Below are 22,495 nucleotides of genomic sequence, written 5' to 3'. Positions count from 1 at the left end.
ATATTAGACTAATACTCCTTCTTTCATAACTATATAACTTTAGCTCAATTCTAAGGTAATATAGTTAAAATAATACAATTAAATAATCTAAACTGTGCATGTGAGTCTTTAGAGACTGCAGAATCCCCAAACCCCTGGACCTGCTGTGGTGTGAAATAGTTCCTTTGCATGACTCCTCACTATCTTTATCAAAGCATTGAATTATAAAATTCAATGGGCCAGCAAGATATGGGCTGGAGAAGACCTGGCAGGGATGATGTCTTTAAACGTTCACAGCATATTTGAGAAAGATGCTTTCAAGTGTCTGAAGTAAGAAACAACATGTTTTAAGGAATAAAAAACAAGTTAAGATTCAGGAAACACATTCATCACAGTTAAAGATGGGTCAAGGCTCCATGTTATGCTTGGGTTTTCAAAGCACAGCCTGTATCAACTCAAAGCAAAAACAGGGTATCACGATGACCAAGTTAAAACTTATGACTGCACTGTGGCTGCAAAAAAGAATAAGTTGTTTGGGTGCTTTGAGAGGGAGTGGGAGGTTAAATTGGAAACTACATGCCACCATTCCTAAACACGTTAAGGCTTCCTCCAGAATACTTTGAGAAGAACCCGTTACTGCACCCCTCCTGGACAATGCAGGATTAGAAGTCAAAGAAGTTTTCCAGAAGGAGGAGGATGGAAAAATTATTGTGTAAAGAGACACTGAAAAAGGTGACTGATGAGGATGTAGGTGGTGTGATAAAACTGTGTAATATAAGGACAGGTATGGAGAGGTAGGAAGAAACCCCTTTATAACACAAGAGCAGATCAACATCCAGCTAAAATGACAGATGGTTAACTCAAAATTAGTAATAGGAAGAATTTTCCACCTAGCTTGAAGTTATGGGCACCACACTATGAATATGATATTAAGCGACTAGAGAGTGTCCAGAAGAGGGCTACTAAGTTGGTGAATGGTTTGGAGAGAAGCCGTATGAAGAGCAGCTGTAGTCATTTGGTTTGTTCAGCCTGGAGGAGAGTGAGGGGAAACCTCACAAGCTTCCTACAGCTTCCTCACAAGGGGAGGAGGAGGAGCAGGTGCTGGTCTCTGCAGTGATCAAAACCCAAGGGAATGGCAGGAATATGTGCCAGGGGAAGTTTAGGTTGGACATTAGGAAAAGGTTCTTCCCCCAGAGGGTGGTGGAGCACTGGAACAGGCTCCCCAGGGCGGTGTCGCAGCCCCAAGCCTGACAGTGTTCAAGAGGAGACTGGACAACACCCTCAGACACATGGTTTGAACTGTGGGGTTGTCCTGTGCAGGGACAGGAGTTGGACTTGATGATCCTTGTGGGTCCTTCCAACTCAGGACATTCTATGATTCTATGATCTTATGGACTCATTGCTGAGGCAAAGAACTTTTATCAAGAGCCAAAATGGGAATGGACTTATATGTGGAGGATACTACTATTCTCTTTAACATCAGCAACCATAATAATTTCATGTGTCAAGGCCCACAGAACCACCCAGCTAAAAAGATGAGGTTGTGGCTGCCGCAGGCACTGACAGCACTGCTCCTCACTCTGACTCCTGTAGGCTTTTTCTAGGACATTGGTGTTAACTGCTGTTAAACAGTAACTTGGAACATGCCGGCCTTGGATATGACAATTCATTTCTCGCGTGTGTAGGGTTGTATGACTGAAAGAAGCTGGCTGACATCTGGCCCGGGACACTCCCATTTTGTAGTGCGAGAAATCCGCCATGGAGGAGAAGCACTTACACGAGCCCTTCCACCGCCTCCGGCTACTTCGCCCCAAATCTCTTCGCCCCAAATCTCTTCGCCCCACATCTCTCCGCCCCTCGCTCTGCTTCCTGTCCCTCCGGCGCGCGCAGGGCGGGGCTGAGGGAGCGAGGGGCCGCCCCGGCGCGCTGCGGGAGGCGGCGGTGCCCGTTACACCGCCTCCTTGCCGTGACGTGCGGCCGCGCAAGGCGGGAGCGGCGGCTGCTCCCAGTGCGCAGACGCCGGGGGGCGTGTTGGCGCCAACCTTCGAACGCGGCGGCAGCGGCGCTGCCCCCTCGCTCCCCCGCCTGCTCCGCCGGCTCTGCGGGGGAGGCCGCGATGCCGCGGGAGGTAAAGGCCCGGCCCGAGGAGTTGCCCCTCGCGTGGGTCGGCTCTGGGGGGTAACTCCGCCGGGGGGGCCCTCCCGCTGCCGCCCCGCTCCTCATAGCCAGCGCGGGGCCTGCGGTTACTGGGCGGGGGGCGGCGCGTCTGCTGAGGCCCCGCGGGGCGCCCCGGGGCCGGCTCTGCGGGCAGCGCCCCGTGCGCGGGGGTTTGCCCGGCGGGAGCTTCCCCTCACGGGAGGCGGCGCGGACAGGCCGCTTGGTCCTTTAAAACGTGCTTCTGAGGTAGTTCTTAATTTCGTGATTTTCTGTCTTGGCCTGTCTTTCCCATCCGTCTGGTAAGGCAGAGTGTGTAAAGCGGCCGTCATGTGGGAAACTATAGTGGAAGCAAAAAATGTGTTAAAATAAATCGAAAAGTTTCTGTGGCAGCCTTCCTTATACCTGTTTTTAATACCATAGTGGAACTGGCAGTGCCTCCTCCACTTTAAAGCAACTTTAAATCAAATTCTTGGCACATAAGTTGTAGTGGTTGTAAGATTTTGTATATAATACTATATATTCTATTCGAATATAAAGCAATGAGTGTGGATTTTTTACTTACATTTAAAATACCTCAGAAGTGCTCTGCCTGTTACACCTTTATTTTTCTTCCATATTTCCTTAGTATTTGTGTGCTCTTCTTGTCATTTTCATACCATGTTCATCATTGCAGTGTTTGAACACACACATCACAGTCCTAAAGCTAAAGAGTTTTGGTTAAGACACACCTACTAAGAAATGCTGGAAAGCAGGGTTAAGGCTTGCAGCCCCAGAACATTAGAGTGACACCATGTGAAAGTATTTTCTTATTTCTCAGGTTTTTCAACAACTGTTCCGGTAGTGTTATGGATAAGAAAATGGCTTACAGCCCTGTGGAAAGACCGACCTTCTTTGAAATGTTTAAGGCACATTGCAGTGAATCAGGTACAGCTTCTTTGCAGTAAATAATTTTTGTTAGGGTTGCTCCCCTAGACGTGGGTATTTTATGCACATCTGCTGTGTGTTCCATAGAAAAGCATTCTGCAACTCCTTAGATGCTATTTTTGCCCCAAATCTGTACTTGCTAATATCTACTTTTTAATGTGTTTCTATTTTTTTTTTGTATCTTTTTTCATAATGTGTGCTCAGTTACTTTTTGGTACTTGTGTTCTAGCTTTGGTCTCCTTATGTAACCACATGCAGACCAGGTGTAGTCTTTTGCCAAATGTACCTATAGCAGTATTATTTATTAATGTTAAAGGAACCTGTTTGATTTACCAAACTGAGTAAAATAAGGTATAAACTAAAAGCCTGAAGTATCATTTCAGTTTCAAATAAACTGGATATTTATCTGCTTTTTGGTTAATTTTGCTAACGGTCTGAGAATTTGGGCAGGCATTCTTTATACTCTGTGGGTATCTGAGTTCAAAGCTATCTACAAACCAAGTAAACAGAACTATGACAATGGAAGGAGCAATGTGATTTGTTGCCAGCATTTAAATGTCTGATGTATTTTCACATCCTGCATGGAGGATTGTTTCTTACTTTTCATGTGGTTTTCTGTATGTTTTTCTTTATAGACTTAGGGCCTATCAGCCTCAACTGGTTTGAAGAACTCAGTGCAGAAGCACCACCATATGAGTCTAAATTGTTAGGAGAACTTGATGGTCCCCCTGGCTGGCTTGATCAAACTTCTTTTAAAACTCCAAGGGCCAAACTTTCCACATACAGTCAGCTAGCATCAACTCCACTTATTTTTAAAGAACAAAATACGATATTGCCACCATATTCTTCTCCTGGAAAAGAACTGGATCAGAAAAAAACAGAAGCAAGTGAGTAATTTTCTTTTTTTTTCTTTTTTTTTTGTCGTCTTTTTTTCTTTTTAGTGGTAGTTAAAGGCTGCTTGTGCCCTCCAGAAGCAGGAGGCTTTTTAAAAACCTTTTGTTGTTGTAGCTGACGATTATTTATGTAATAGATAATACTACTGCAGAAATTCTGTGCCTAAAAAGCTTATCTTGGTAGGCTTCTGAAGACTGCCTACAAAAATGCAGAATTAATCTTAATAATGAATTCAGCTTTGCAATAAACTGGTAATGCATATGCAAAGTTCCCTGTGGTAGGATAATGTCATGGTCCTAATACACTAAATATTGTTAATATAAGGAGATAATGAGCTTATTAGTATAACCTGTCAAGTAAGAATCAGTGAATTTTTTTGGCAGTCTGATTTTTGTTTTATGCAAAATCTCTGAAAATATTTTAAACAGAGAGAACGACACTTATCATGCTGCATTACGAGGTGATCTGTAGGGCATTCCTTAACCTTTCTTAGAAAGATTTAGAAGAGCTAAGCTCTTTGAATTAATAAAACTGTGAGTCAGTTACACTTTTCCATTTGGGAACAAGGAATTCTACCACTTATGAGGTACTTCTCATTGCATTATTTCCAAATCCCAAGTACGTCATGAAAGTACATGTCACTCTGCTTGGTTTTGATGTACCTGTAAGGCATAGTACCAGTTCTCCTTGGAAAGAGACAAGAATGTTTTCTACGGAGAATGTATGCAAGACTGTGTGTAAGAATCTTTTCTATGGAAGAATATCTAACCCCATTCCTGCAATATTTGAGCATCTACTCTGTGCATGCCGTCCTAACAATAAGATAAGCTTTTCTAAACAGATTACAGACAAACACAAGACTCCCTTTATCACCAGAATCATTTTTAGATCCTAAAGCAAAGACTTTAAAGGTGTAGGACTGTGCTACTGTTCAAATACATTTTATAACTTCACTTCCATACAATATTGCTACTTTGCTTTTTCTTAAGTTTACTGCTGAACTTCCACTCAACTTAGCTGAGAACATGTTTCTTCTAAATTTAGCTATTTGTATTTTTACAGTGTTAAGTCCCTACTGAATTCTTGGTAGCAGTTCATAAGTTGCAAACAAAGGAACCTTATGATTCTTCTGTTTCAAAATAGTTACTTTTGTTCTGTGTTAGTGCATGCAGATGTTTGTACACACTCCCTGTGGAAGGGAAGACAACTATTACTAGAGTTTCTATGTAGTTCCCTGTGGCTGGCCCAAGATCTTTTTCTTCTGGTTTTCTTGGTTAGAGCCAGCTAACTTGAGTTTTCCTTCTTGTGAAAACGAAAGCATGGATGAAGCTGTTGGATTTCACCTTGGTATGATACTGGGTTGCAGCTGTGCTCAGCATGTGGACTCAGGAACTCAGAAGCAGAGAAATGCAGAAAACTAGGTGTCATGTCTGATCTGGATGTTGTCTGGAAATTTCTGAGTAGGAATTCCTGTCAGTAGTTGCTTGTGCATGTGAGGGGGTCACTGTTAACAGGATTCTGCTGCTTTGGTGGGGTCACTCTTTCTCTTTTGGCTGGAGATGCATAGCATATAAATAACTACTGCTACCAGTGACAGGGCCTCCACTAACAGTTCCAGAAATAATTTTTTCTTTATGCTGCTTATTCTAATCGAGAAGTGTATGTCTTAAGTAAATTTGAGGGGAAGCTGGTACAAATGCACATTTGCATGTATCGAATTTCTCTGAAGAATGACTTCTGCCAATGACAAGAAAGACACAATACAATATACTAAAACTGAAATGGAATATCACGGAAATGTACTGAAACATATATATATATATATATCAAATTGTCATAATGAGCACTTTTGTCTGCACATTTGGAATGTGTTTAGCGTTGTTTGGATATAGAATTAGAAAATGTTCAAAACACTGGGGGAGAAGGTCGGGTTTTGTTTGTTCTTTTTAAACTAAAAATCAGACGTTGCGCAATTATTTTTTAAAGCTTATCTTTACACTTTAAAAATCGAAGCTGTTACACGTAGTTCTGCAAGGTTGTGTTGATTATTATCCTCTGTGTTATAGGCAGAGATAATTTGATAAGCCCAAGTATCACAAGAAGAAAAGTAGATCAAGAAAATGAAATATTTGCTTCTCCTCATGGTACCTGCCACAACTGCCTTGCTGCTAGGTATGCTAAGTACGTCAACACAAAAAAGTATAACAAACTGGATTTTAAGCAAAAAGAAATGTTAAAACCTCTGTATTTGACTGTTAGACTTCTTTGGAGCAATCAATAATCTGGTACGTCTTGTATGTTTATGATACTTGTAAGTTGCTAAGTGAATTGCAAATAAAACGCAAGCTGATTTTGAGAACCTCCTTGCTTTTAGGTGTTCTTCCTTCCTATTTTTCTACTCCTTCACAGCTGACATATGGCATTTCTTGACATTATTTCAGCTTCCCAAATCCTCAACATCCAGCACAAGAAAGAGTAGTACTGATGTATTATGTGCTTCTCAAGTAGTAATCTGTAAAGCTATTTAAAATACTTACTGAGATTTTTCTTTTTAGTAATAGCCTTGATTTCTACATTTAAATGTATATTTTTTCAGATATATCTGCTCAAAGTACTCATGTTGATTTTAAGAACAGTTAAAGTCATTATTTAGTTAAATTAAGCCCACTTCCATAGTTTCAAGCAGCATATTAAGAAATGCATAGTTATATTGAAGTCTAGTGTGCTGTTTGTTAGAGAAATCATCATTGAAAATTAACATTTCACAAAATAAGCATTTTACAGTTTGAAATAAACTTATGATAAAGTTTAAAATACTGACTGATGGTTAGGAGAAGTCTATGTTTTATGTAGTCAGGGAAATAGTGATGATTGCAAAGAGAGAAGATAATGGAGGCAGTAATATGTGTAATGTCTGAAATACTTATTTTCAGAAATTGAGAAGTGAATTTAATATTTTTTTAATTTGGTTTTGTTTTGCAGTCCAACTATTTTAAGGAATACTTACAGAACACCTCAGAGAAGTACTATTCCTGGTTTGTATTTCCCTTTTTTAGTTTTACAAAATATCTGATATCTGTGGGTATAAATCCTTATGTCGTAGGTATTACTTAATGTCCTTATTGCATGATGTTTTGTAGGACCATATGGAAGCTTGTTTTGCACACCAAAACTTCTGGAGGTATGTTATTCCTGCATTTTGTTTTATTTTTCCTGAGTAATACATTTAAAATTCTGCATAGAAATATTAATTAATTGTTAAATATATTTCTAGGTCAGAACTCCAAAACGTATTTCTGAAAGTTTGGGAGCAGAAGTGGATCCAGATATGTCCTGGTCAAGTTCTTTGGCCACACCTCCTACACTTGGTGCAACAGTGATAATAGGTATTTCTAAAAATGAATCTTTGCTAAGGGTTAAAAGCTTCTGGTTTTGAGACTGGAAGTTCATTTAGCGTGAACTGATTATTTTTATTCAAACGGACAAAAATCTTACAGTGATGCTTAGTGGGTCATTTTAAATAATGTATTCTTAAAAGGAAGAAATGAAATTGAATGTGTCATTGGTTTTCTAAAGTTTTCTGCCTTTGTGTAAGGGATTAGGGAATATAAATTTAGAAATAACATAGAAAAGCATAGAAGGAGTAGGAAGTGCAAGAACTGGTCATGGCACTAAGCCTGTCAGAGTTCAAAGGGCATCTGCATGACACTCTTAGTCAACTGGTTTGGTTTTAGGTCATCCTGTGGGGAGCGGGGAGTTGGACTTGATGGTCCTTATGGGTCCTTTCCAACTGGAGAGATTCTGTGGTTGCTCTGTTGGCAGGGAGGGGGTGGTGCTATTCACAGGGCTACTGAGTTGTGCCAGTTTGGGTGTTCATTGGCTCAGAATGATGTGACATGAAAAGGGGGGCTGGGGAACTTACCCATAGCTTAATGATATTCTTCTGGGAGATGAGCTGTGGTTGAGCTCTCCCCATTCTCCCACTTCCTAGATGAGCCCTAAGATTTTAGACCAGTGATGCCCACTCTCTGCCATCTGGCACCTGTCAAAGGAAAGAGTGACTCATTTGGCTGCTACATGGAACCTAGATGCCATATCTATGAAACATCTTATTTGAATATACTGCTTGTTAGGCATCTTAAAAATAGGGTTCACTTTCTCCTTTTGTAACGTAGGTGAAAAGATATTACTGCTCTTGTGGGAGAAAATGGGAAAAAAATTCCTTACAGAGGTTTGAATATCATTGAGGTCCTTTGACAGAAAAACAAGACAAAACTGTAGTTCCATAAATAACTGCTGGAAAGGGGATTGGCAGTGATGCTGGTCTCAGGGTGGTAACTGGTCTACCTGCTTAGCAGAAAGCACAACCTGTGATTTAGGGTGTTTTGTACTGTTCTAAGACTGCTTTTGTACACTCCCTCAGCCTCACCTGTAGGACTTCTTATTTAGAACTTTTAGTTAGTTTTTAGTAGTTTTGTTTACAGATTTCAGTTGCATTTGAAATAATTAAAAAAAAAACCAACCCTCCCAAAACAGCACCATATTTGAACACACTCAGCAAATTGCTTAGGAGCAAATGAATTGACTTATCTGTCTTTCTTCTAAAGCCAGAGAGAATGATTCTATTTCTGGAGCAAAGCAACAAGGTGAAAGAGCTGACATAGTAAGTTTTAAGAGCTATGCTGTTTTTTAATTTCAGTTAAGCTATTTAGTTACATGTACATTCCTTGAACCACAAATAAAAAATTCTCTCATTTTGGTCCTACACCCTTCTGTCTGTCTGTTTCTAAAAGTTACAGCCCACAAAACTAAACTTGCAAAGAAATAACCACCTTTGAGGAATGTTTTTGCTGTCTTTAAAAAAAAAAATCACTTGGATTCAGAAGCAGTGGTATTCATTCAAAGAGAAATCAAACCTAAGAATTGCAATATGCTACTTATCAGAGGGTTTCTTTGTTTTTCTTCTGTCAGAGTTTTGGGAGTTATTCTTTGGCTTATATTGTCCAATAACTTACTGTGCTCATCCACTATACCAAGAGTTGAAATTGAGTATTCATTTCAGACCTTTGAAATTGTTAGGACAGGGAGAGTTCCTGCAAAATTGTGATTTTACTCTGTGTGTATAAAAGCTGAATGATTATTCAGACTGAAAACCAACTATGGTGCTAATAGGATTCAGTTACAAAGATACGTTTGATTCTTAACTACCTGAAACTTCACAGTTAACAAACCGTTACAAGTTAAAATAAGCAAACCGTTTCTCCTTCCTGTTGTCTCCTTTGTTCCTTTTTGAGAGGCTTGCTTAGAGTAAACCACTGGAACCAGTCACTGCACTTAAATTAGTTATAGAATGGAACCTGGTTTGCATTGAAAGTGGGTATTATCTGCATATTTATTTTCAAATGTACCCATGAAAATGTTACTTTTCAAGAGATTAAGAATTACTCAGATATTGCAGTACATGGTTGAGTTGCTTGCTTTACTGTTGAAGTGACACTGATATGTAATGTATATAATAGCTTATGTCTTTGGCTTACAGGCTTTGCAAAGCTTTGTTTCCAACCATGATAAATGTCCTGGGACAAGTGATACAGGTTTGCTGTCTGTACCAGAGACTGTGAAGCCAAATGCTGAAGATGACATCAAAGATTTTGGTATGCCTTGATGTTTTACTACTGACTATACTGTGAAACAAGACTGAGGGTAAAGTTACCCTGAGCTGACCTTATGAATTATTTCCTCTGCCAGCTGTGTACTTCCACTTCCTCAATTGATTCAGTTTTGTAAGACTAATTTGGCCTTAAAAAAGAGAATAAGTTTTTGTTGAGTCAGTGAATTAAATCAGGTTACCATGCCACTGGATGACAACCAGATTAGTACTGGTGTAAGTGAAGGTGTGAGACTGTATGGGAGAGCTGAGGAAGAAAAGTGGTGCAAGGCTCAAGGGGAAGCAAGACTTCTACATCTAGCAATTGAACAGGTTTAGCTTTATCACGAAATTTCACCCCAATATTTATTATTCTGTGTTGAGCTTGTTTTTCAGTCTTGCTATATCCTTTCTTTGTTTACTTCAGCTATTAATAGCTCAAAACATGACAAATCCTTTAGGAAAATTAAATGGTTGGTTGGTTGGTTGTTTTTTTCAAATGCAAACAAACTCATTCACTAGGCATTTGAAAGTTCTAACAGGGAAACTAGGTCTAAATTATAGAAATTGTACCTAAACAAGGTTTAGGAAAAATGTTTAATTATTGGTTGTGTGCCCAAGGACATGGATGTTTTCTAAGTACTTGGTTACAATTTCTTTGATATGAAAAAGCCTTAAAAAGCACTCTCAAAATAAAATGTAGCTATCCTTTAAATGCGAAATATTTTGAGAAGTAGACCTAGTTTCACACATTTGAGAAGGTAATATTTTGATTTGGTATGTATAAGATATTAAGGCTGTCTACAAAGTCGAGTTTAGATTATTTTTTCCCCACTGCATATTTTTTCTCTACACAAACAAAATATTCTCATTATTTTTCTAATGTTTGTGCCAATCACTTGAAACTTGTTAAAAGCTTCCTAATAATTTAAGAAAATGAGAATATTTTCTAAAACCTTCCAGACACTATAATATTTTATATCAAACTAACAGTTTCCTTAGCTGCCAGTTACAGACAAAAATAGGCAGCTTCTTAAGGGGTCTGGTTCCTACCATCTGGTATAATTTTTTTTTTAATCTTGTAACATTTTCTACTCATTGTCCTGTCTATAGATTAAAAAAAAAATATATTCTGAGACAAATAGGTTTCATCTTGGAAACCTGCTTGATCACCACAGTCCTCAGGAGGGCAGGACATCTGCATGGACGTCCTTTGCCTCCTATCTTGTCTAACAGCTGCTGTTGGAGAAAGAACAAACTTCTTTAAAGACATGCGGATTTATCTTTCCAAACTCACTGTTGGGTAAAGCTAATTACCGTAAAATTGAAAGCTGTATTTACCTATAAAAACACAATGCTGTTACTTAGTTATTTCCTAAAACTTAATTTTTTACTTCTTTTCCTCTCCCCATCTTCTCTAAACTGTACAGAGTCGGAGATGTTAGATGCCTTATTTGGTGAGATGAATAGCTTTGAGGACACATTCAACATGCCTGCTAATTCCAGTGGAACCCTTCTGCTGATGCCACGTGCTCTGGATGTAGTAGAGAAATGTGAAATAAACACAGATAAAGCACAAGGAAAGGGGGATGTTCCTTCTGAGCAGTCTGTTAGAAGAAAGGCTGGCATTTCACATGACTTGAAAACAACAAGCCAGACTGAAAATAGCCTCTCTATTGAAATGAATGATTCTTTACTCCAAAACATTGATGAAGATATGGGGGCTGTTAAAGATAGCTGTTTAGTAGGACATGAAAAGGAACTGGAGTCACTTACCGTCACAGGAGATGTGCAAGATTATAGAACATATGTGTCAGCTGAGAATGAGAAGCCTGTGAAAGAAGCCGTGCCATCTTCATCAAGCCAGTGGTCTCAACTGAGCTTATCTGATCTTGATGTAACTCACTTGGAAACATCTCTATGTAGTTCTCCATTGTCTGACTTCTGTAGAGAGAAAAATTTAGGAGATAAGTCAGTGGTGGTGACCAAGGATGATGCTGTTGAAACATCTTTACTGAATACTTCAGGCTTCATAAAAGCACAAAAGCTGTTGAGTGCCAGTTTGTCAGAAAAGTGCTATGATGTGCAAAAATCTGATAACAACCAGACATGGGAAATAACTCCAGTAAAATCTGTGTCTGTGAGCGTTCAAGATCCAAAGTTAGTAAAAGGATGTGCGGATGAGAAGGTTTCCAAAATGAGCTTCTTAAACTGTAATTCCTTTTTAATTGAAAGTACAAATGTCACGGAGTATTCTGTAGTCTACAATGGCAGCTTTTCCAAATGTTTAAAAGCAACTTCTAAATCTGTGGTAGCTGATGTTCTCTCTCACCCACTTGTATGTAGTGCTACATCTCCTGATAATTGCAATGACCTACATTTGTTAAATAGTGAAAATACTCCTACGAAGTCTAGTTTTAAAAGCCTGAATGTGTTATCCAGCTTGAGAAAGAGATCCAAGAGATTTATTTATGCAATAAATAATACTTTACTGTATCAGGAAGAAAAAATACAGAAAGAAGTAACCTCTGAATCACCTGCTCATCCTATATTGCCACATTCGGAATCTGATTCATGTGAATTTAAAGGCTGTCGTGTGGCCAGTGTTGATGATCAAGGTATATTATTAAGCTTTTCTTCATTTGTGGAGGATTCTTTATTTATTAAGAGCCTTTTATGTAAATGTTTCCGATAAAAAATGCAAAATCTTGTGTTTGTGATAAAGTAGCTCTGCAAATGGGAATCAAGATATGGAATTGGGCTGTTATAATAATATTGACAGAATAGCATTGTTTTCAAGTGGTCTGGTGCTACCTTACTGGTTTAGTCTCAGATTAGTTTCTGGAATAGAAACTTCCACCTTGAACCACTATTCTAATTGACAAGCATAATATGTCAATGCCATTTAGGCATCCATAGTGTCAAGGGCCATCTTGTGTGAGTTGAGAACTTATAAAAGGTCATAAAGAATGGGAAAGTTGTACTGTTATTCTTCTAAAATTAGTTTTAAGATTGTACATCTGTTTCTTCCAGAAGCACAAAAAAAAAAATACATAATGAAAACAACCACATACTCCTGTTTTTAAAACCTGTTGTTCTTGCTAGAAGAACTAGTCCCTGGAGGTGTTTAAAAAGTTTTTAGACGAGGTTCTTAGGGACATGGTTTAGTGCTAGAGTTAGATCATGGTTGGACTCGATGATCCTGAGGGTCTCTTCCAACCGAAATGATTCTGTGATTAATATTAGGAGTCAAAGTACTTCTCTTTAAAGTTTGAAACAAGTCCTTATGTTGAGACACAAGGAATGGAAGCCCATCTCTTCAAATTTCATGATGACTAAAATTTTTTTTTTTAACTGATAGCATTAACTGCAGGCTACTCACTTGTTTCTGGCTACTAGAACGTGATTAGATTAAATGGATCTGTAATCTTGTCAAGGTGTTCTCATGAAAACAAAAGCGATATTTATGGTACCAGTGTTAAGCATGTGTAGAAATCATCTTATGGGCCAAAAATTTATTAAAATCTGAATTTATATTTGTTTGAATAACTAAGAACTACTTTATTAACATTGTTTTTTTCTGTAATGTCTTGTCTTGTAGACTGCTTGCCTCTTTCAGAGAGAAAGTGTTTGCAATCGAATGTCAGGGAAGAGAATTTCAGCACTTGTACTTTAGAAATGGATACAATGGATAACTCCTCTGACAATTTGTTCAACAATAGGCTGAAGCAACAAGACCTGAGAGATTTGGGGGAAAATGCCAGAGAAGACCAACCTGCTACATTATTAAAATGCTTAGAATTATCTAATACTCAGAAAGAAGACACAACAAATTCTTTAAATAGTGAACTAATTTCAAATATTAAACGTAAAGTTCTAACTTCAGCACGACTAACGGCAAGAAAGCATTCCAGATTGCTCCTTAAAGGCTGTTGCTTAGAGAAAGGCAAGGAAGATAAGTACATGAGTGCTTATGTGAATGTTGGAGCTACTGTACCTCAGAGCCTGAAAGAACAACTTGCGTGGTCTTCAAGGAATAACGAATGTTTGAGTGATACGCACCATGACACTATGTCTGGGACAAATGATGGTTTCAATAACACTTTGAGTCAGATCAGCTTTGGCATAAATGGAGTCAGCAGTGATTGCCACAATAAAATATCAACTGATAAAAGGTGTGCTACAGACCAGCGGTCTGTAGTTGACTGTAGAGAAGTACTTGGACCTTTGGGAATAAACTCCTCAGAAAATGATAATACTGGATTGAAACAAGGGGAGAAAACAGATGCAGCTGCCTTTTCAGAAGTTGTAGCCAACAACAAAGAGCCAAAGTCAGCTGAAAACAATGGAAGTGCTCAAGCAGCTGCTGTCAATAATGTACCTGTAGAGACTGCTAAAGAATTGTTAGATTGTATAGGTGATAGTTCTTTAAATGAAGTAATTTCTGAAGACAATAAGCAAGTAGCACCTATGTATTCCAGCAAAAAGCCAAATGAGAACATGAAGTATAAAGGGAAACCATCGGGAAATCTTAATGCATGTAGTTTCAATGTGGGCTTTGGTGGTTTTCAGACTGCTTCGAATAAACAGATTAAATTCTCTGAAGTCAGTTTAGCAAAAGGCAAAATGCTGTTCAGAGATATTGAAAATGAATGTTTTGAAGCCTATTCCATGGAAAGAGTCAGAAACTTTTCAAATCAAGTTAAAAAGGATAATCTGTTTATCGCAGATTCAGAAAGCAAGTCGAGCAGTAATTTATCTGATTCTTTAGATTCACAGACAAGTTCTCTTGAGCCCAGGCATACACAGTTAATTCCACATAAAGCTGGCTTGTGTAAAAGCTTTCCTAGAAGTCAACAATCCTTGCAACAAAAAAATCAAACCTTGACAGCAAGCCAAGAAGCTGAAATTGCTGAACTTTCTAGTATCCTGGAAGAAACAGGTAGTCAGTTTGAATTTACACAGTTTAGAAAGCAAAGTAACATCATACAAAGTCAGGCCTTTCAACAGTTTAGAAGTGTAGGAACACATGGAGCAAAGAATGTGGAAAATATTTCTGAAACAAGGGAAGATACTGATTTTTGTAGCACTTTTATATCTGAAAATCAAGTAAAAAATGACAAGTATTGTACTAAGCAGGAAGACACAAATGAAGACACTCATGTGGTGGAATACAAAGGAGACAGTGGAGTGGTTTTCCATAAAAATGACAAAAAGGTTACTTTTACTAACTCAGACAGAAATGGAAGTAGAATGTCTGATGAGAGCTTTCCAGTAGCTAAACAGGATGGCTTTTCTAGTTTCGTAAGCTTTACTTCAGCTGGAGGTAAAAAAATAAGTGTTTCTAAGGCAGCTTTGAAGAGGTCTGCAGAGCTCTTCAGGGACTTGGATGATGATAACTATTTGCTTCAATCTTCTGAAACTAGTACTACATGTCACAGTTCAAATGGGCATATGTCTTCTAACTGCAATTTTGTCAGATGTATGACAAAAGAAAACAAAAAAATAGTTTGTGATTCAGGTTTCAAAAGCATGGATGCTGTTTCCCACACGGATTCCATTGCCCACCATGCCCAGGAAAAAAATGAGGAAAATACTAGTACACCATTTAAAGAAAATACAGAAAATGAGAGAACAATATCAAAAAATAATACTGAAAATTATGATAGTACTAGCACTATTGTCAACGGTTTATCATCTATTAAAAAGCATGACCAGAATCTTAGAACTTCCAAACAGTTTTTCAGTGAAGGAGATTGCCAAGTTGAAGGTAGTTTGCAAGAAGACTCATTAGATGTAACATGTCCAGGAAATGCTATTACAACTGCAGAAGAACATAGTTTATCAGGTGAAATGGAAAACCTCTCTCCTAATTGGAAAGAAGACGTAAAGCAGGAAAATGAACCCTTGTCACAAAAATGTCAAACTCCAGCTGGTGGCTATGTCTCCATTTCTCATGTAGCTTTGGATAATTCGCTACACTTGCTCAATGTACAATGTGGAGAAAGAGATGTAAATGTTTTGGAGAACTGTGACAAACAAAAGACAAATAGTACAAATATGGAAGCAGAAGACACCACCCATGAAAAGATCCTGTTAGTGAATGAAAGTGGAATAAAATTGGGTTCTTATGATCATAATCAAATACCTTTTGAGCAAGAGGTGAATGTTGAAAAAAATGAAGTGAAGGAGAGTTATCTGACTGATTTTCATACTGCTAGTGGCAAGAAAATAACAATTGCTGATGGATTTTTGGCTAAAGCTGAACAGTTTTTTGCAGAAAACGATGATTTAGGAAAGGAATATTGTGACAGTTTTGAGAAGCCCTTAAAGAAAAGGAAGTGTGATAAAAACTGTGTCAAAGACTTGTGTGTTGAAAGCATTGCTCAGTGTAATCCAGAAAAACTTGATTTTGATAAAAAACTTGTTCCCAAAGAACCAGGAGATCAATTTAAGCAGACAGTGGAGAGCAGTCCCGTTAAACATGCTGTGATTCTTGATACTGTTAAAGTTGATACATTTGTTAATCTAGGTAAAGATTGTAAAAGAAGTTCAGTAACTTCATATGCGCACAAAACAGCTGAAGTCAGACCTGGAAAGCCAGAATTAGAATCTGTTCTGAGACAGGAGAGCGATGCTTTAACTCGAACTCATTTGTCTGAAGGTGGAAAACTGTTTGCTGAGAGAGAGACGAAATACTCAGCAAAAAAGAGGGATGACTCAGAAATCACGCATGATTTTCCTGTGCACTCTGCTGCATCTCTGCATTTAATGAAGGTATCAAATGACCTTGCAGATAATTCTGTGCCAGGAGATACAAAAAATACTTCATTTGTTGAGGATAGTAACAAGAATCAATCTCTCCTATTAACTTCAGAAAGTAGCTCTTCACATTTGAACTGTGACAGTGAGTTTGAGTTAGAACATTTAAATAAACCTTGTGCTGATACAAACTGCTTCACAGACACCATCGTTAATGCTTGCGAAAGCCAGGCACTAGTCAGTCCTCCTGAACATGAAACTAATTTAACCAGCTTAAAAGAAACGTCACTTAAGGTTGAAAATCAAAAGGATTATACAAAACAAATTGTGTTTAGTACAGCAAAAGGTAAAAGGGTTTCTGTTTCGGAAAGTGCATTAGCAAGAGTCAGACAGATGTTTCAAGAAGACTGTAGTGAATCAGTAAAATATGAAATTGAGACTAAATCAAGAACTGATCAAGCAGAAATTGCTGGAAATTCATCTTGGGTCATTCGTGCCGAGTGTCCTGTTAATTTTTTAAGTGCTACAAGAAGTGAAGAGATTAATTCAGCTTCATCCCATGTTATTAAAGTAAATGCAAGTGCTAGTGACAATGGTCACCAAGATACCAACACATGTGTAGACTCAAAGTCTGTTCCAAATTCTCAGAGGCGACACTTTGAACAGAATGTTAAGCTTTTAGGGCACTTGCCTGTTCCAGATAAGCAGATAGATCAGCCAAATTCTTCTACAAGCAATCTTGGGTTTTTTAGTACAGCAAGTGGTAAGCCTGTACAACTATCTGAAGAGTCACTTAGGAAAGCTAGACAGCTCTTTTCTGAAATGGAAAGTAATCATTCATCACATCTACAAGAACCATTTTTAGTTGAGGAAGCTGTTGAAGAGTCTGAAATGCACACTGACGTAGTTCCTAGGAAAATGCAGGTAGTGTTACCAAAAGAGGAAGAAAATGCCAGCACTGAATTGATTTCAGATCCTGCTTTTGGGTTCAGCACTGCAAGTGGAAAGCAGGTAACAGTCTCTAAAAATGCCTATCAAAAAGCAAAGGCAATTTTAAAAGAATCTGACTTTCTAAGAAGTGAACTTGGCATTACAGATCAACTTAGTTCAATTAATGAAAGTGGTCAACATGCGAAATCTTCAATTGATGAAGTGATCTCAGAATCCAAAATTGAAAAAAGCTGCAATGAAGATTTTAACTTAAAAAGCATTTATGCTGAGGAAATGAAGTCTCTTCCAAGCAGCCACCATGTCAAAATACCTGAGTACGTACCACATAGTAAGAAAAATGAGCAGTTAACATCATTTAAAAACAGCTTTCAGCAAGAGGAGACTAGGTCTTCTGGAAAAGGACAGCTGAATCTGGGAATGAAAACAGATTCTGAAGCAATTTCATGCAATGCTACTGCTAGAGCAGAAATAAATGCCAATCTTCTCCAAACTCCAAGAAATTACTTGGAAATGGAGGCTGTAGAAAGTGCAAGAGCTTTTATGGAAGATGATATTTCTGATTCTGGAGTTCAAATTGAAGCTTCGCAGTCCTTCAGTGGCAGACTGGATAAAAACTTTCAAAGTAAGACCTTTGGGAAGAGGCACTTTGAAGACAAAAACTCATTTGGTAGGTCTTTGTCTTGTGTATGTTCAATTCCATATTTCTGTACGGTCAGTTCTTTGGGTGGTTTTTGCACATCACAGTGATATTTAGGTCATATAAAAATTGACGTTCTTTCTCTTAAGTGCTAATGACAAAAATTCTTGCTGCAGATGATAGTTCATCTACTCTCTCCAGCCTTAAATGCACATTACGAGCTAAACTTGTGATTAGTAATTCTGAAGGTGTGCAAGTTTTGCTGATTTATCATGAAGTTATGGAAGAAAGCTACTGCTGCTTTTCTCCCGGAGCAGACTTTTTTTTGCTTTGCAGAAATCTAATGTTTCATTGAAAAATGAGTAGTAATATCTCCATTTTTACCTTTTTGTGCCTCGTAGGTGAGAACATGGTTTCGTTTGTGCTGAGATTGCTAATCTGATATGAAAAATAGTTGTTGGTCTAAAAGCACAGCTGAGTACAATCTAAAACTGATCTGTCACAGGGCTGAAGTGTTGGTACTTAATGCTTGCACAGTCACCCAGAGCTGTTCAGAGACCTGAGCTGCCTGAAAACTATTTATGGAAAGGTAGATTGCAACAGAGTCGCTGCCTGGCGGCACAAGTTCAGGTACAAAGGCCGGGCAGTTGGTGCAGGAAAGTTTGGGTAGTCATGAAAAGGCAGATAGGAGTCTGTTAGTCCAACTTGAAACAATTGTGTCACAGTTGAACCATATCCTCTGTTACAGCTTCTCTAGAAGTTGTGTTACATGCATTTTTAGAATTCTTTAGGGATTCTGATGACTAAAAGTACAAAAAAAAAAAAGCTGAAATCCACTGGTGCTCTTTCTAAGGCAGCCTGTCTGTATGTTTGCTAACTTAAGGGTCACAGATTCTGATTTGGACAGAGCAGAACTACTGACCACAGAAGATTCTGCAACAGGCCTCATTATATGGAGTTTCAAAGTCGTTCTTGGTAACACAAAATACAGTTGTTCTGTACAGAGGAAACTTGCAAATTGTGATGTTGCTCTCTGTTCAAAAAGGCCATTTAATACAGATGTGATCTGAAAACCTGCTTGCTCTGACTTCTTGAATGTTTTGTTTGGAAATTATAGTTAAGGTAGACAGTACTGGTAAGAAACTGAACTTTAAAAGATCAGTTTTTTAAAAGTCTGTGTTTTTATCCCAGGAGAACCTCCAGTTAAAAGACAGCTACTGCTTGAATTTAACAGAACAAAGAATCTCTCCAGATCTTTGAAAGCTTCGAAAAGCACCCCTGATGGTAATTTTTGTATTCTTATGCTCTAAGCAGTAACCTGATGTCAGTTCTTATCTTTAGAATTCTTCATTTTCAAATAACCTAACATATAAGAAGATTGCTTAATTGCTTCTTTTATCTATATAGTCATGGAAATTCAGGGAAGCTGCTGTGATAATATCTCTGCTGACTTGAAATCACATGATTAATGGTATGTGTTATTGTCTAGAATCCAAATATATGACAGTGTACTACTCTGCAAGAACTCTGGTTTAACTTTGAACTCAGTAGGAATTCATCCAGTTTCTCACAATCTTAAATCTCACAAATTTTAGTCTCACCAGGAAGAATATATTTTATTGATCTGTAATTTCTCAATTTAAAACCGTATCCACAGGAAAATAAGAAGGTACTGGTAATCTCATCACGTAATAATTTGTGAAGAATATACTTATTGATAGGTGTCTACATTACAGATGATTTTAATATTTTGAGTCAGTAATACAGAGGCTTATGAAAGTGAGATCAAAGTTTTAAAGTTGGAGTTGATGCTTGATGTGAAGCTAGTTAGTGATTAGGGTATTAGGATAATGGGATTTTTGGCTATGGCTTTTGGTTATAGGATAAGCTGTGTTCTTTAAGGAACTTCTAATCACTGCATGCTCTCACCTAGAATTCATTAGCAGGATTCATCAAATATGTTGGTTTAACCATTTAATTGGTTCCTAAATCTGTTCTAAGCACAAAACCTGTGATTTAAAGAAAGTTTTAAATGGAATTTGTAAGTTGCTGCCAGAGAATAATTTTATACCCTTCACATGTAAATATATAGACCCTGCAGCAGGATCTGAACAGTGTTATTGTTTGGTGGAACAACTGAAAACAGGTCTAATCTCCAGTACAGTCTTGCCTTTGACTTCTAGAACATGGCATCTTGTACATATGACTACTTACATAAAACTTCCTCTTTGCAGCCTAAGGCAATAGCACAAATGAGGTTAAATTCCAGGCAGACCTGATTTAGTTACGTTGATAATTTCAAGATGAGTATGTCCTTCAATGAAGGGAGGAGGAGTTTGTGCAAATTTGCCTTTTTATGTTGTAGCTTTTAAAAAATAATTAAAAAAAAAGCTAAGAGAGTTCTAAGTGGAATGGTGAGTCTACCTAGAATTAAATATATGATAAACATTTCCCTTTCAGGAGCCTAAAAACATGTTGCAGGCTCACAAATAGGAACTTTTGAGAGTTCAGCATTGTGGTCCCTTACCCTTTAGATCTATTTGCAACTAGTGTGAAGATGTTTGTGTAAAAAGATTTTATTGTGGGGGAGGGGAAAAAGAGGAAAACTGTTTAAATCCACTCTGGAAACTGTTTTATATATTTACAATAATATAGGCGAAACATGTGCTGTAACTATCCATCCATGTAATGTACCATTTCAAACTTTTTTTCTAATTATCTTACAGGCATTTTCAAAGACAGAAGAAAATTTATGTACCATGTTCCTTTAAAACCCATAACTTGTCAACCTTTTGGGTGAGAAATTGATAATATATTTGGAATTCTTCTAATGCAGTTTCTTAAAACCTCACAAGCTCTTGTAACTTTTAAAAAACATACGGTAATAATTTGCTACCCAACTTTATAAAAGACTAATAATTTTACTGCAAAATAAACATATTAAATTACTATATAACACACATTGCTGCAGTAGACCAGTGAGATGCTAAACTAATTTTATGCTTGTATCTCTCTTTTTCTCAATAGATTGAAAATAAGTTTTTAAAATTTCAAAGACTGATATTTTGTCTTTTTATTGACGTAGTGTTTAAAGTTGTATTACTAAACAAAGAATACAAAAATCCTGGCAAATATTTTTGCCGGGAAGCTGAAACCTGTATGTTTAAGTGTTTTCATCTCTGTAGGGCTACTAAAGAACGACAAGAAGTCAAGAATCCTACCCTTACTGTACCAGATCAAGACTTCAAAGGATTCAAATCTAAACCTGCCATTTTTCAGCACTGTGCACTGAGACAGTCTTCAGATGGTACTGCTGGGTTTTCTACTCCATGTAAGGCCCCAGCAAAAGAGAGTGAAGAAACAAGAAGTTTGTACAAATCTGGCAAAGCTGTTAAAACTTTTATTCCACCCTTCAAAACCAAGCTGACATTTTCTGCCGGTGAACAAGACAGCAGCAGCAGAGTATGTGACTCACTGATCAGAAAAAATGTGACTGAAGAGATGGAATTAAATCAGGTCACAACTCAAGAAAGTATTGCTGAACCTCAGGACCACCAGTCTTGCATCCAGCATGCAGGAGACACTGACCTGGAAAATGGTGACTTAGGTATATTCAGATTTTGATCACTTACCTACTGTGAGTACTGTCAGAATTGAACCTTTAAGGGTATTGCATATTCTGTCAGACTTCTTCTTTAAATAAAAAGAGGCTTCTTTTTACGCTTTTTTTTCCCCCCAATTAAAATGTAGGCTGAACCATATAAATGGGTGATAGTGTCATTTGCAAAGAGGCTGAGTTTAAATTCTGAGCTGTTTGACTTTATTTTGCATGTGGGCTTATGCCTTCTAAGCTCTCTTAAATGTTGCAGTGTGTATGATTTCTGTAACTATTGCAGTCAAATCATCTGGGCTTTTTCAGAAGCACTTGTGTATATTTGAACAGGTGCAGGAGCATTTGCAGAATATTTACAGATCAAAGTCTCAGAATTACAGACTTTATAGTCATCATCAACTAATTTGTGTTCATTTTGCGTTTTCTATGAAGACAGTTCAGTCTGAGAAAAATATGTGGATTTAACTTTAGTTCAGGGACTTACATATTCCTATTCATTTCATGTCATTCATTTCATATAAATATTCAAATGCATTCAGTAAACACTGCATTTTAAAATGCATTCAACTGGGAATATTTAGATTGTTGCAGTTTCTGAAAATCTGCAGAGTGACTTAGAAAATACGCTTCTCTGAATCTGCTTTTGTAGTGTGACAATGTATCTTCAATCAATATATGCTATGAAAAGGTTTTGATGTTTTGGGGACGTTTTTCTTTGCAGCTATGGTCCAGATGCTGACAAATCTCCGCTGTGCCAGAGATCTGCAGGAAATGAGAATTAAAAAGAAATACAGGCAAAATATTAGCTCACAGCCAGGCAGTCTTTATGTCATTAAAACATCTGCAAGAAATAGAATCTCTCTGAAAACTGCAGTAGAAGAGAAATCTCCTGGTTTTTATTCTACAGAAGAGGTAAATCTTTTTACTGTGC

General features: G+C 37.8%; 1 protein-coding gene across 2 annotated transcripts in view; it reads left to right on the top strand.

Moving 5' to 3' along the window:
• The first annotated feature begins 2,002 nt into the window (after positions 1-2,002).
• Positions 2,003-22,495, top strand: part of BRCA2 (BRCA2 DNA repair associated) — a 37,398-nt gene continuing 16,905 nt past the window's right edge. For both annotated transcript variants that reach the window (XR_014183415.1, XM_082046411.1), the window contains exons 1-15: positions 2,003-2,107; positions 2,954-3,060; positions 3,696-3,947; positions 6,021-6,126; positions 6,937-6,989; positions 7,095-7,135; positions 7,229-7,340; positions 8,562-8,617; positions 9,494-9,608; positions 11,032-12,219; positions 13,203-17,981; positions 19,143-19,235; positions 20,678-20,747; positions 21,137-21,558; positions 22,286-22,476. Coding sequence is in view for 1 of the 2 variants with exons in the window: in XM_082046411.1 (XP_081902537.1) it covers positions 2,982-3,060; positions 3,696-3,947; positions 6,021-6,126; positions 6,937-6,989; positions 7,095-7,135; positions 7,229-7,340; positions 8,562-8,617; positions 9,494-9,608; positions 11,032-12,219; positions 13,203-17,981; positions 19,143-19,235; positions 20,678-20,747; positions 21,137-21,558; positions 22,286-22,476 (7,557 nt within the window). In the remaining variant the exon portion in view is untranslated. The remainder of the gene's footprint in view (positions 2,108-2,953; positions 3,061-3,695; positions 3,948-6,020; positions 6,127-6,936; positions 6,990-7,094; positions 7,136-7,228; positions 7,341-8,561; positions 8,618-9,493; positions 9,609-11,031; positions 12,220-13,202; positions 17,982-19,142; positions 19,236-20,677; positions 20,748-21,136; positions 21,559-22,285; positions 22,477-22,495) is intronic.

This window comes from Streptopelia decaocto (assembly GCF_964273445.1).
Source record: "Streptopelia decaocto genome assembly, chromosome: 1".
Classification (NCBI taxonomy): Eukaryota; Metazoa; Chordata; class Aves; order Columbiformes; family Columbidae; genus Streptopelia; species Streptopelia decaocto.
Note: the sequence above shows the minus strand (reverse complement) of the source record. Positions and strands in the feature narration are given on the sequence as shown.